General features: G+C 41.9%; 1 protein-coding gene across 1 annotated transcript; it reads right to left on the reverse strand.

Annotated features, from left to right (window-relative positions):
* Nucleotides 1-9,276: 9,276 nt before the first annotated feature.
* LOC138358304 (uncharacterized) lies at nucleotides 9,277-10,002 on the reverse strand. The gene has a single exon (XM_069316157.1). It carries the CDS (start codon nucleotides 10,000-10,002, stop codon nucleotides 9,277-9,279), a length of 726 nt encoding a protein of 241 aa, XP_069172258.1.
* Between the last annotated feature and the right edge of the window lie 6,554 nt (nucleotides 10,003-16,556).

Genomic DNA, 16,556 nt, shown 5'->3' on the forward strand with positions numbered 1-16,556 from the left:
AGAGGGATGAGGAATATAAATACTGGAACCAAAATGAGGAATATAAATACTGGAACCAGGATGAGGATGGAGTGGGAGTGATATGGAAAGTTCAGTAGCCTCTCAAATGTGGTTTGAGAGTTGCTGTTTTACTCCATGTGTGTAAGTTGGACGGCTCAGAACAGCTCTGTTCTACATTCATTCGGCATTGACCAAAATAATCATGGTTAGGCTAGATTTAAATTACGTTTAGGTCAGGACATCGGAAAATGTTAACGTTTACAGTTAAATGAGGTTTCGACAAAATAAACTAGACATAATTTACAAAAACTTCAGGTTTTTTCATAATCAAATTTGATATAAATGCCAAAAATATTTTAAAGAGACAACAGAGAAGCAGAAAATAAAAGAGCGAGTGCCATAATGTAACCTCTTGCCAACCATACTCCTTAAAATAGAAATACCTTCTGCAGACAAATGACTTCCATCTTACAATAACAAAGTCAGCCCCTACACCGTGCCGTAATTACTCTCGTCCGTCTTACTGTGAAGGGGCATGTGTATGTGTCTTAATCCACACTGCTTAATCACCAATACCCCTCAACAGGCAGGTTGAGGGAAGCGGGGGAAAGCGCTAAGCCAGAACGACTATATAGCCCTTGAAAGGGATGTGAGGACAAGGATCTGGGATATGAAGACAACAAGAATCTGGGATATAAAGACAAGGATCTGGGATGTGAGGATAAGGATCTGGGATATGAAGACAACGATCTGGGATAGAGGGAAGGGAGGGGGAAGGGAAGAAATGATACCCAACCACTGAGACATTCACGCACCGGCCTACAGGAAGCAAGCCTCGGATGAGAAACTAATGCCACAACGCCACGTTCTTATTTCAATAACTATGTTGTTGGTCATGAGGCCAAATTTCCTGAATAACAAACATTACAGCTTATTGACCATTTCAATATCATATTAGAAGGCCAGTTCGCCTTATCATAAAAATTTAGAACAATGATTCAATTATAATATTATTATTGAACAAATTCACAAGGGCCTTGTTGAGGATTCGAATCTATGTGCTGGATGTTCCCAGACGAACATAGATTCGAATCCTCATCAGAACCCTTTGTGAATCTGTTCATTGATATATCACGTAATTGTGATTTCTCTGTATATTATTATTATTATTATTATTATTATTATTATTATGATTATTATTATTATTACTTACAGTAACAATTATTTATATTTGTTTTAGCATACAAAAGAAAAAAATATGTCCTAAGAAATAGTTGTTGTAATACTTTTTAATATATACTGTATTAACTCGAGTGTGCTTTGAAGAAAACGGAAAAATAAGTTTGTATACAAAATGTCATTTTTTGGGGGGTCTATGGAAAGTTCCTAAGTGCTATTGGAGTTTTTTTATTATTTCGCATACGAGAAATATAAATAAAACAGAAATATAGAATATAGGGAGGAGCAAATTTATACACATGATATACAGAGTATACGCTGAGTCGCCTTCAATACGGAACTATATTCAGTATGCACACACACACACACACACACACACACACACACACACACACACACACACACACACACACACACACACACACTGGTGTGTTTTTTTTTTTTGGGGGGGGGTCTGGTAGCTTTGCAGACAGCGCCCGGGACTTGCAGAAACAAATGGGCAAAGTTTCTTTCATCCTGATGCACCTGTTACCTAACAGTAAATAGGTACCTGGGAGCTAGACAGCTGTTACGGAGCTGCTTCCTGTGTGAGTGCGGGGGGGGGGAATTAGTTAGTAGTTAGTAACAGTTGATTGATTGACAGTTGAGAGGCGGGCCGAAAGAGCAAAGCTCAACCCCCGCAAACACAACTAGGTGAATACACACACACACACACACACACACACACCAGACTTGTCCCAGAACTGAGAGGAATGAGCTACGAGAAAAGGCTACAGGAGCTAAACCTCACGTTCCTGGAAAACAGAAGAGTAAGGGGAGACATGATAACCACCTTCAAAATTCTCAGGAGAGGATGGACAGGGTGGACAAAGACAAACTCTTCAGAACGGGTGGAACATGAAAAAGGACACAGGTGGAAATTGAGTACCGAAATGAGCCACAGAGACATTAGAAAAAACTTTTTCAGTGTCAAGAGTAGTTAACAGATGGAATGCATTAGACAGTGATGTGGTGAAGGCAGACTCCATACTCAGTTTCAAATGTAGATATGATAAGAGCTCAGGAATCTGTACAATAGTTGATTGACAGTTGAGAGGCGGGACCAAAGAGCCAGGGGCCAGATTCACGAAAGCACTTACGAACGTTTACATCTTTCCTCAATCTTTGACGGCTTTGGTTACATTTATAAAACAGTTTACAAGCATGAAAACTTCCCATTCAACTGTTGTTATTGTCATAAACAGCCTCCTGGTGCTTCGGAGCTCATTAACTGTTTAATAATTGGAAACAAAGGTGCCCAAAGATTGAGAAAAGATGTACACGTTCGTAAGTGCTTTCGTGAATCTGGCCCTTGTACAATAGTTGATTGAAAGTTGAGAGGCGGGACCAAAGAGCCAGAGCACAACTAAGTGAATAAACTGGAGGTAGATGGCGCTGGCCAACTCCACAACCGGTCAGGTAGCGTCGCCACCCGCCCCTCCTCCGCCCTCATCAATGCATGAACACAAGTGTCAAAGAAAATGGCTATACGGCACCATTGCGCAAATGTCGCGAGCCCGCTCCTCGATTCAAATTTTATTACCAACTTTTTGTTCCATTTTCAATATATTTATCATTCTTGTTTTTTTTATATAGCAAATTGCATATGATTAAACTAATCTTGTATTTAATTTCTGGATATTACACTCGGTTAAGTGTTACGTCACTCCTTAATTGCTGTGAGAATTAAATATATATATATACAAAATACATTTTATGGGAAAAATTCTGGGGTAAATTATGACAAAAACTGTCAAAAAAATATGAAAAATTAGTTCAAATAACGTAGCAATTCAGGAGATAAAGTCTAAATTGCAGGCTAATTTTAACAAGAGTTCGCGTCAGGGTTCAACTGGGGAATTATCACCGCGGTTTAACGGGTTCACATCGTCGGGGTTTAACTGAGAGACTTCAAGGTTCGCCTGGAGGATACAAGTCATCAACAGAATTTCCAAAGACAGTATCGTGGCAACACAAATTTGAAAATATTCAGAACACGCTATCGTAAGCGTAACTTGTACCGAATATAGCACATAGCTCCGCTGGTAACTGAACCTTGGGTTCAATATGAATTATATTACTACATTATTAGAGCTTTATAATCACTGCTGTATCGTCCATTAAACAACTGGGCGGTTGAAGGAGGGAGGGAGAGGGGGGGGAGGGGGAGAAAGAGAGGTATATTAAAACAGTGATAGAAATTCAAATTTCCCGCGCACGTTCCGCCAATCAATAAATCGTTGGTATAATGTTTGTATGAATAAGAAACCTGTCCGGTTACCGTCCACATCTTACCAATGACTATACTTTTCCAAATCGTATATATATATATATATATATATATATATATATATATATATATATATATATATATATATATATATATATATATATATATATGTCGTACCTAGTAGCCAGAACGCACTTCTCAGCCTACTATGCAAGGCCCGATTTGCCTAATAAGCCAAGTTTTCATGAATTAATTGTTTTTCGACTACCTAACCTACCTAACCTAACCTAACATAACTTTTTCGGCTACCTAACCTAACCTAACTTATAAAGATAGGTTAGGTTAGGTTAGGTAGGGTTGGTTAGGTTTGGTCATATGACTAAGTTAATTTTAACTCCAATAAAATTTTTTTTACCTCATACATAATGAAATAGGTAGCTTTATCATTTCATAAGAAAAAAATTAGAGAAAATATATTAATTCATGAAAACTTGGTTTATTAGGCAAATCGGGCCTTGCATAGTAGGCTGAGAAGAGCGTTCTGGCTACTAGGTACGACATATATATATATATATATATATATATATATATATATATATATATATATATATATATATATATATATATATATTTATATTCTTTCAGCTACGTCCGTTTTTTTTCTTTAACGGGGAAAGGTTATGAAGCCTAAGTTAAATTCAAATTATCTCGTATTTATCTTAGAATTAATTTTAACTTGGCTCTCACGCCCACCTGTGCAAATGTCCAAGCCTGGCCCCAGGGCCGAGCTTGGAGAGCAGATAACTCTGAAAACCGACGACAGGTTAAACACTCTTTAACGAGTATTTAACCTGTAGTTTGACCCACCAATGACCTAGTTCTGTACAGGTGGCTTGTAGGTTATTACGAAAAGTTTCAGGGTGGTAAAAATGACTGCTTTAGTCTTCCCAGATTCAACGAGTCCTATATAGTCAAAATATAACACGACTTACATTACTGAAGATACAATGCTTATTGTGAAGGTCTGAGACGCGACAATGTGTCTCAATGATAGGGCAAATCTTCACAGATAAGGTTTGGAAATACTAGGCTATGGAAATACTATAGGATGAATAACTAGGCTGTATGGGTTCGAAACCCTTACAGCCCAGGTGAATGGAACTAGGCTATGGGTTTCCCTGCAACTACATCGATTCCTTGTAGTAATTCCTCATAAGTCGTGAAGGTTCAAGAAAAATAATGATGCTACGTTATTATTTCTGAATCTACTCATAATAAATAAATGCTTATTACATAAAAAAAATCACATTGAAATGTAACGCTAAACTAAAGTAATATCAATTTCAAGTGAGTATTTTATATGCATAAGTTAAATCGATACACCACCGACATTTGTATAAGCAGAGTAATTATTTATAAAAATCAGACCATAAATTAGAGTATATCTAATACTCTGATATTATAGGTATTAGTATATCTAGATACTAATATCTGTATATACATCCGTGCAAGGTTGACACGGATATAGATATTAGTTTATATCTATACGGATATAGATATTAGTATATATATATATATCTATACGGATATAGATATTAGTATATATCTATATACTAAAATCTGTAGTACATCCGTTGCAAGGTTGACCTAAGCTGTTTGCAATGGCTTTCATAACCCTTCCGCTGCTGATAGGCCTTAAGCCAGCCCCAAACAAGGTTACATCTCCCACACCTCCAACTCAAATTTTCCAACACCGTTACTCCTCACACGTGACTGCAACAACCACGTGTTCACCTCACACGCCACAGACACACACCCGTAGCCTCTCCACACGGCGTCGTCTGGAGCACTACTCCACACGACGTCGTCCAAGACAAAACGATTTTAGCGAAGCCAAACTGTTTTGAGACTAAAGGTCGTTCATTTGTGTATGCTCGTATGGCGGGAAATCATTTCTCCTGGAGTGTCTCTGGTCCCGGGCGTCCTAAACTATATTTCTTCCTTTTCCCCCCTTGATACGAGAGACTATAACTTAATTAACTTTTACCACATTGATAATCCTGAACTACAATGGTGATTTTCACACTGATGATTCACATGCATTCACACTACAAACTTTTGATCTAGCACGGTTAGGTAACCAGTTTCTCTCTCCCTCCCCATCTTTCACTGTAATAGATAAGTCTGAAACATTTTTGCCAGTCAATAAAAAGAGGGTGTAGGCCTAATGACCCTGTCATGAGTGCACATTAACGCCCACCTGTGAGAAATGTTCCACAGACACGAGGTAGGGAGAGACCGCAGCTCCTTATTACTGTTCCATATGGGTTCAAATCCTCATTACTGTTCCATATGGGTTCAAATCCTCATTACTGTTCCATGTGGGTTCAAACATCTATCGGGCGGAAATATGGAATTCCTCTATATATTTTACGTCTCTTTAGAAAGTTTACTTTTAGCTATTTCCAAACCGGGTTTCAGTACTTTTATCGAATACTATTGTGTACTGTTAAATTATTAATTTACAAGTTTATTATTTTTATTGTGGAAGCGTCAATATATATATTAGTAGCCAGCCTGTTGTTAAAATCCCTGCATAATTTTGCGTATTCCGGGTGAAAACGGCGTCAAAGTTGCTCTGTTTTAGATACAGATACATTATAGATAGATAGATACATCAGATACAGACAACATGTATCTGATAGTCCCATGTGCAGGCGATGAGTCACAATAACGTGACTGAAGTATATTGACCAATCCACACACTAGAAAATGAAGGGACGACGACGTTTCGGTCCGTTTAGGACCATTCTCAAGTCGATTGTGAGAATGGCAATCGACTTGAGAATGGTCCAGGACGGACCGAAACGTCGTCGTCCCTTCATTTTCTAGTGTGTGGATTGGTCAATATACTCGTAGTCCCATATCGCGTATAAATTTTGTTAACTTTGAAGACTGCACATAGATCAACTAGTTCCGTTCTGTGTTACCGTGTGTGTGTGTGGAGGTCTGGCACTGGGCCTAGTACATTCATTTTACTCATCTCAAGATGTGAGGTCGTGTCTTGAATTTTTCTTACCTCAAGACTGAGATCGTGTCTTAAAATTTGTGTAACAACTTTTGGTACGACTGAAGACATGAGTCCAGACTCTCCATCACAGAAGGGATTTTTTTTATTATTATTATTTTCTACCACAGACGTGGCCACACGTTTACAATGCTAACCAACATATATACATTTTCTTCTGTCCTCCATGGACAGGGTTAGAGATGTGTTAAACATATAGTTCAAGGGTTTATTGAAAAATCAACCACAGAAGGGATGGATGTGTGTGTTTCACTACTGTAAGTTCTCAAATAATCAACTCTTATTTATTTCCGAAGAGTTTTACTATTATTTATTTTTGAGTGAAGGGGATTATCTCATACTTACTTACCTATAACTCATAAGTATGTAGTTACTCATGATTGTTGGTATACGAAATAGAAACATCATAATATCTCTAAACACAATGTACAATCAGCAAGCAGTACGCAGGTTAGGTTTCGCATATTTCAGATAATTACATTTATCGTTGACTACTAATTTATCTCTACAAAAAAAATCAAACCTTTACACTATCTTATGCATACACGAAGTAATTATCAAACGTAGGTGCCAAACGCATACACGAAAGGAAACATATATATATATATATATATATATATATATATATATATATATATATATATATATATATATATGCACGAAACAGCAACAAATCTTAGGTTTACGAAATAATGACGTGTGAATATAGATCATAACCAAGTGTGGTGGTGGTGAGCGCCGCCTCCCTGCCCATCCCTGTAACCCTGAAAACGTTGAAACCAGTTCTGCAAACTTCAATAAAACTATTCGCATGCTATGATTTCATGCAACATCACAGGATTTTGTTTATACAACCATAAAGTTAAAAATTATGAAACACACACACACACACACACACACACACACACACACACACACACACACACACACACACACACACACATATACACACACACACACACACCAACCCGTTCTCGCAAATTTAATAAGTCAATATTGTCTTATTAAATATGTGCATAGGTGACATACTTAACATAATAGATACCCTTAAAAAGATTCATAGAAAACACCGACCTTACCTAACCTTGTTAGTATCTTAAGATAAGCATCTTATTGCTTCGTAATTACAGTTATTACCTAACCTATAATAGGTATAGGTTAAGTAATAATTGTAATTACGAAGCAATAAGATGCTTATCTTAAGATACTAACAAGGTTAGGTAAGGTTGGTGTTTTCTATGAATCTTTTTAAGGGTATCTATTATGTTAAGTATGTCACCTATGCACATAGTTAATAAGTCAATATTGACTTTACGAATTTGCGAGAACGGGTTGCACACACATATACACTCACACATTTTTTTCTCCACACATGTCAGACCAATTCAGGACTATGCATCACCAGCGTGGAGGCTTTATCTCGTTAAACATAAACCAAAGTTGGATTAAATCCAAAGGTATACCACCAAACTAACCTCTCTTACAAATTACGTTGCTTTTCGCTCGTATGCGCTTTGGGGGGGGGGGAAGCCGGAATTTGAAAATGAAAAAAATTGAAAATAAATTTTGGATTTTGTTTTTTTTTCAAAACAGCAATTTTAGGGTCCTCTGGTAGGTTAGGAGGGCAGGAGTGTTTTCCTAAAGTTTCAAAACGTCATGAAAACCGTTAATTGAAACTTTCCTCTCTTAATGTAACAGCTTAAACCAGAGGACCCAAAACAGAAAATGGGACAGTACGTCACTTTCGTGAGCCGATCTCATTTTGAATTACGTCGATTTTTAACCTGAGTGGCGCATACGAGCGGAAAGCGACGTAATTTGCAAGAGTTGACCAGACAAGTACGGTACAGATCGGACGGGTTGAGCTGATAGGTCGGAGTTGTTAGGAAACACTAATTAAACCTCACCTCACTAGAAGGCAGAAGAGTAATGCGAAGAAATGTTTACCACATGCAAAATTCTCACAGAAGAGCGAAAGGACGTTACTATAAATTGGCAGTACACGTATAACCGGTCCCATGGAGGATTAGTAATAATAATTTCAATGAACCACAAAAACTGTTTATAATTACTATTTTAAGCTTCAGAAAAGTGAACAAATGGAATGCACTAGAAAGGATGTGGAGGAGACAGAATCCACAGACATCTTGAGGTTATCTTGAGATGATTTCGGGGCTTTTTAGTGTCCCCCAGGAAGCAGCCCGTGACAGCTGACTAACTCCAGAGTACCTATTTACTACTAGGTAACAGGGGCATTCAGGGTGAAAGAAACTTAGCCCATTTGTTTCTGCCTCGTGCAGGAATCGAACCCGCGCCACAGAATTACAAGTCCTGCGCGCTATCCACCAGGCTACGAGGCCCCTTAAATCATCATCATCGACATCATCATATGTAGATTATGACTTCATTCCCACACATGCAATTAGGCTACACAAAATTAAGCGAGTATGCACGAGAGTAGAGAAAAAAATATACCACAAAATACCAGGCTAATCCATAACAAGCCATACGGTATAGTAAGAATTTAGAACACGCCTGATATAGATCCACATCTTAAAACATCTTCATAAACAATCTAAGCCAACCTAATTAAAATATGTATAAACCCCAACCTTAACACCTAAGTATAACCCAGGTCTATACTTATATATTATACACATTTAACTGCATACCAAATATAATGTTCTGATGGTCAACCAACAGCCACCGTTCTTGAAGTGATTTGATCACTTGCGTGAATTTAATCTGTACATATTTGTCCCCCTGGCGTGGAGGACGGGGTCGGGCGTGGAGGACGGGGGTCGGGCGTGGAGGACGGGGGCCGGGCGTGGAGGACGGGGCCGGGCGTGGAGGACGGGGGCCGGGCGTGGAGGACGGGGTCGGGCGTGGAGGACGGGGGCCGGGCGTGGAGGACGGGGCCGGGCGTGGAGGACGGGGTCGGGCGTGGAGGACGGGGCCGGGCGTGGAGGACGGGGGCCGGGCGTGGAGGACGGGGCGGGCGTGGAGGACGGGGGCCGGGCGTGGAGGACGGGGCGGGCGTGGAGGACGGGGTCGGGCGTGGAGGACGGGGGTCGGGCGTGGAGGACGGGGTCGGGCGTGGAGGACGGGGGCCGGGCGTGGAGGACGGGGTCGGGCGTGGAGGCCGGAGCCGGGCGTGGAGGACGGGGTCGGGCGTGGAGGACGGGGGCCGGGCGTGGAGGACGGGGCCGGGCGTGGAGGACGAGGGCCGGGCGTGGAGGACGGGGCCGGGCGTGGAGGACGGGGCCGGGCGTGGAGGACGGGGCCGGGCGTGGAGGACGGGGTCGGGCGTGGAGGATGGGGCCCGGGCGTGGAGGACGGGGCCGGGCGTGGAGGACGGGGGCCGGGCGTGGAGGACGGGGCCGGGCGTGGAGGACGGGGCCGGGCGTGGAGGCCGTAGGCGGGCCCAGAGAGCCCCCCGCCCCCGGAGGCAGTTACCATATGACATAGCCTCCACACCAAGAACTTCCCCATAAACAACCACACTCTCATATCACGAGGCAACTGGCGGTAAATAACAAACTGATCAGATTGTACAAACAAATAACAATAAAATAAACTCACGGAGAGCGATACAACTGTGTGAAGAGCAAGTCACGGGGCGTTTCATGACGGGACCAACCCCCCGGGGCAGAGCCGGGCAAGCAACTAGGGGTAAGAGCATGTTATCACAACAAAGGAAAGGTCGGGGGATAAAAGGATAAGTGAGAGTCGCGAAGCGTCCGCAAGATACAGGCATAACTCCACCTGTCCTCACATTCACTGCACCTCGCTTTCGACACCACTGCCCACAACGTCACAATTCTGGTGATGTTATAAATTTACAATCACAGCAATATTGCTCCTTTCTCCTGACTCCACTAAAGACCTGATGTACCTTGTATGCATCAGATCTTTAGTGGATTATGCTGCACCTCTGCTTGCTTTGATGCCTGAAAGAAAGCTTGGAGGGCTTGAAAAATTGCGACTCTACGAAGCCTTGATGTAATTGAATTAATTGTAAGTGACTCTTTATCATCCTTAATTGCTCTCAACTCTTTAAGACATAACTGTAACATGCTCGTGTCTGAAGCTAGACACAAATACAACAAAATTATTAATGATGGTATCAGAGTCCATTTCATGTGGTCTCCAACTCATATTGGCCTCCGAATGCATGATAGAGCTGATGAGTTAGCCAAAGAATCTGCCTTTAAAGGAGAAATTGAGTATAACCTTAGATTGTCAGTAAGCAGTCTGAGAGCAGTAGTACACCGAGAACTTCAACAAAATCTTGTAGATCTGAGGCAAAGTGAAATCGACACCAGTAATTCCATCTATCATACTATCATGCAAGAGGTGCCACACATCTATGGTTCATCCAATAAAATCAGCAGACTTCTAGATGTTACTACTGCTCGGCTAAGACTCAGTTACAAATATATCTGGTAATTCTCATTATCTGCTGATGTAGAGCTGACCAAATGTAAACTGTGTCAACAAAATTATTCGCACACCCTCCGTCACTATGTGATGAAGTGCGAAAAGATACGTGAATTTAGAGACAATTCTATAACCAATGTTCCAGCGATCTGTAAATATTTCATTCAAAATGATCTGCTACCAGAAATTTTAGCCAAATATCCCCAGTTTGCTAACTGTAGGTAGTAACTAAGTAATTGTAACCTATCCACCGCTGCCCACTGGATGGAGGGCGGTGTGCAGGACAAACACATCAACTGTGACACTAGCTCTCCACATATGTCAGTTGCTTATTAATTTAGAAACTGTACTTTTGGTCGATTTCGTACCCATTGATGATGTGACGACGTATATTGAATTTTGTAACTAGATCATCAAGATCTAGTTACAAAATTACTTGCTTACAAAATTAACTTGCTTAGCTAAATGAATTGTGGGGTTCAGTCCCTGAGCCCATAATGTGCCTCTGTAACCCTTTCCACTGCCGCCCACAAGATGGGTATGGGGTGCATAATAAATGAACTAAACTAAACTGACTATGGAGCGTTCGTCTCATAAGACACAGCGGGCAGCCTACCCACTGCTCTCGTGCTTCGGGTCAGACACAACCACTTCATGTATTCAAATTGACAACACTTCACTTATCAAACCGAAGAACAGCTACAAGAACAGGGAAATGATATCTACCACGCATACATTATAACTAACGGATAAAGTAATCGAACCGGATTAGCGGAACTCTTGGATAGAGCGAACTCTGCAAGCGATAAGCGGCCAGGCTTCAAGAGTCATAGTACCTCACAGAGTCTTTGGAGAAAGTGACCAAGATTAATTAGGGAGGGAACAATGGATGCCTTCAATCTTACCTGACTGCCAGAAGGTCTAGAATACCACCTGTATATATGAGAGAGGGAGGGAGGGAGGGAATGATCATGGGGAAAGTGCCAAACCATTGCAACTATAGGGATGGTATTCAAGACCTTTTGACAGTCTGGAAAGACGGAAGGCATACATTAATCCCTCCCTACGTAATTGATAATGGCTCTTTGTCTGTTTGACCCTACCCCCAAGAACATCCAAGACCCAACCCACTGCAAAATTCCCCCAAGCCCACATTATATTCCTCACTGTGTATAAATACCATCCAACTATCTATCCCCGCCGTTCAACTTCCTACATAATTGGAAAAACGTCAAAGGTAAGAGTAAGCAAGAATGGACAGGAGAAAGTAATGTACCTAAACACAGATGAGATTACAAACAAGGCAAATGAATTTGTGGATAGGTCACAAGAAGAAAACCCCCAGATGTAATAGCACTCACAGAAACTAAACTATCAAGAGATATTACAATGATAACGGGAGGACCAAAGGTAGTAGCAGTGATACATAACACTTTGCTAAATGGCAGAAGACCCAAACAGGCGTATTACAAAAACTATAATAAAACTGAAGCCACTGTTGCCTGTAGAAGTGGATCCCGACTCCTCCTCATGGGTGATTTCAGTCATGGAAAGATAGATTGCAAAACCATATGGGGGGACACAGACACTTGTGAATCTAAACTATTGGATGTAACAACGAAAAACTGTTTTTGGCAAACATGTCAAGGGACCCATATGAATAGGCTACACTTGACCTGATATTCACACTGAACGAGCCACACATAAAGGAAATCAAATTGGAAGCACTATGGGAATAAGTGATCACCGTGTATTGATATTTGAGCACCTGGTGGAAGTAGGAATAACCTACTCAAGGAAGGAACCAAAGAGGCATACCATGGGAATCCCAACTAAGAGAAAAGACTGTACAAAACATGATTTACTACATTTATCAGAAGTATCAGGAGGCAGTAGACAAGTCTACCTAAGTCCAAAAGGAAAAAGAATGAATGACAAAGAAGGAATCCATGGTTTCAACAGAGATGTAAGAAAGTGAAGCAAGTTAGTACAAAGACATAGAGAACTTACAGGAAGAACAGAACATCTTCTGTTCTACAAAATCAGAACATCTACAAAATTAAAACATGGTCCCTCAAGTGGCCACTACAATTCAACTCTTAGTAAGTGCAAAGTAATGAAGCTGAGTATGGCGACCCGGAGACCGGACACAAGGTATCACATGGGAGAGGAAATCCTATTGGAATCAGACGTAGAAAAAACTTGTGGGTTGATATTACTCCCATCTTGTCCCTAGAACCCCACATCAAAAGAATATTGTCAGCTGCATGCGGAAGGTTGGCTAATATAGGAACTGTCTTTGGCAGTTTGAATAAAGAGTCAATCAAGGATCCTGTATATCGTTTATGCCAGACCAATTCTGGAATATCTGGCTCCAGTGTTGAGTCCTTATCTCATAAACACAAAACAAAGCTGGAGAATATTCAGGATATGTCACTAGAGGAGTTCCAGAGCTGAGAGGTATGAGCAACGAAAAAAGACTAGATGTTTTAAATCTCACGTCACTGGAAGAGAAAACAGGAGAGATATGATTAACACATACAAAATACTCAGGGGAAAATGAGAGGGCAGGCAAGGACAGACTATTGAGAAGGGGTAATACACGAACACAGGCAACAGGTCCCCGCAGCCTAGCGGACAACGCTCTTAAGACCCGTAGTCCTACGGACCCGGGTTCGATTCCCAGTCGAGGCAGAAAGAAATGTGCAAAATTTCTTTCACCCAGGTGTCCCTCTACACCTAGCAGTAAATAGGTACCTGGGAGTTAGACAGCTGCTACGGGCTGCATCCAGGAGGTGTGTGAGAGAAATGTGTAGTAGATGATAGAAGAAAAACAGGACAGGAGTCAGAACCTCAGACCACCGACGTCTAGAAAGGCGGAGTTCAAGAGCTAACAGCTTAATCCTATGGGCACAAATAGTATATACAAAACATTGTAAATACAGATGAAAACTAAATACCCAAAAGAACCACAAAGATATTTGAAAGAAATGCTTTTAGTGTCAGAATAGCGAGCAATTGGAATGCACTAAAAAGTGGAGGCTGACTCCATATACAGCTTTAAATGTAGATATGACAGAGCCCAATAGGTTCTGAAACCTATACACCGATTGATTAAGAGTAGAGAGGCGGGACTCATTAACCGTGGCTTATCCCTTGCAAACACAACTAGGTGAGTATACACACACACACACATACACACACACACACACACACACACACACACACACACACACACACACACACACACACACACACACACACACACACACACGGCAGTGGAAACAGGAGGCCAGACACTGGATACCAAATGGGAGATGAAATCCTTCATGAAACGGACAGAGAAAAAGATCTAGGAGTTTATATCACGCCAAACCTGTCTCCTGAAGCCCACATCAAAAGAATATCATCTGCGGCATATGCGAGGCTGGCTAACATCAGAACTGCCTTCGGGAACCTGTGTAAGGAATCATTCAGAACCTTATATACCACATATGTAAGACCAATCCTGGAGTATACGGCCCCAGCATGGAGCCCGTACCTTGTCAAGCACAAGACGAAGCTTGAAAAAGTTCAGAGATATGCCACTAGGCTAGTCCCAGAACTAAGAGGCATGAGTTACGAAGAAAGGCTGCGAGAAATGCACCTCACGACACAGGAAGACAGAAGAGTAAGGGGAGAAATGATCACTACCTACAAAATTCTCAAGAGGAATTGACAGGGTAGATAAAGATAAACTGTTTAACACGGGTGGTACGCGAACAAGGGGACACAGGTGGAAACTGAGTACCCAAATGAGCCACAGGGACGTTAGAAAGAACTTTTTCAGTGTCAGAGTAGTTAACAGATGGAATGCATTAGGCAGCAATGTGGTGGAGGCTGACTCCATACACAGTTTCAAATGTAGATATGACAAGAGCCCAGTAGGCTCTGGAACCTGTACACCAGTTGATTGATAGTTGAGAGGCGGGACCAAAGAGTCAGAGCTCAACCCTCGCAAGAACAATTAGGTGAGTATACAACCTTTGGCAGAACGTGTGTCTGAGGCAACACACGACCCCAAGTGTTTAAGAAGTCAACAAGTAGGGTAATAATTGGCCTCTTGTGCTATTATTAATAATTAGTTGTTGAGTTGTCGTTACTCAAGGTCGTGGGCGTCTTATGTGTGTGTATTTACTATTTGTGTCCGCAGAGCCGAGCTATTAGCTCTTGGACCCCGCCTTTCTAATCAATTTGTTTTCTATTATACCTACTACATAAATTTCTGAGCCACACACACACACACACACACACACACATCCCCACGAAGCAGCCCGTAGCAGCTGTCTAACTCCCAGGTACCAATTTACTGCTAGATGAACAGTAATAATAAGTAATATCAGTAACATCAGAGTGAAAGAAACTCTGCCCATTTGTTTCTGCCTCGGCCGGGAATCGGACTCGGACCCTTAAGAGTACGATCCCCCAGCGTCGTCCACTCAGCCGCGAGGCCACCACCTTGCTGCTGTGTGTGTGTGTGAGAGAGAGAGAGAGAGAGAGAGAGAGAGAGAGAGAGAGAGAGAGAGAGAGAGAGAGAGAGAGAGAGAGAGAGAGAGAGAGAGAGAGAGAGAGAGAGAGAAAGGGAGGGAGCGAGGAGGAAGGACAGAGAAATAATTTAAAATATATATTTAACAATGAAAATAAACATAAGAGCTCTTAACCACCCTACCATCAGTGTAAGGTAATTGTACACCGCTCAATCTTTCATTCCCCCTCTCCGGTCTCTCTCTCTCTCTCTCTCTCTCTCTCTCTCTCTCTCTCTCTCTCTCTCTCTCTCTATCACATCATCTGCTCTCCCCTTTTATTACGCTATCCCAAACACCCTTCCCTACCCTCCCCGCGGGACACCCGATAATATGCTGTAAAATGCAAGTTCATCAATTTGACTTAACCACAGAGCGGTCATCGGCCACCTGATGTTCCACTCTCCTCCCTCCACATAGTAACGCCAGTACGCATTTTTTTTTAAAGAAACTAAACAAAATGCTTGCAACATTATGCGTACGTGCACGTTCAGCGTTCGCACGCACAAGTACGTGTACCGGTCGTTGGTGTTTTCGTACGTGAGGCGAACGAGGAAAAATATTTGCACAATTCTCATTTGGGAAAATTGAGTTAAAAGTTCACTTTACCCAGTCACCCCCGCGCAGTATTTCCTGTGATTTGAGAGTGGAGTGAGACACACTCATGATCGCCGCCCACTCTCCCTACCACACAATTCAATTTCTTTCTTTATTATGCACCCCATACCCATCCCGTGGGCGGCGGTGGTGGTGTAAAGGATTACACAGGCACATAATCGGTTCAGGAACTGAACCCCCCTCTAGTTCGTTTAGCTAAGCAAATAACAATCTTTTGACGCTAGCTGTTTCCACTTTCAGCATTCGTCCGTTGGAGTTCACCCGTTGGAATCTACCCGTTTGAGTCTACCTGTACATAAGCTCTTGCCATTGAGGCCATGAAGGAAGCGAGGGTAACTCCCCCTGCTCTCTCTCTCTCTCTCTCTCTCTCTCCTCTCTCTCTCTCTCTCTCTCTCTCTCT

This window comes from Procambarus clarkii, chromosome 82, assembly GCF_040958095.1.
Source record: "Procambarus clarkii isolate CNS0578487 chromosome 82, FALCON_Pclarkii_2.0, whole genome shotgun sequence".
Lineage (NCBI taxonomy): Eukaryota > Metazoa > Arthropoda > Malacostraca > Decapoda > Cambaridae > Procambarus > Procambarus clarkii.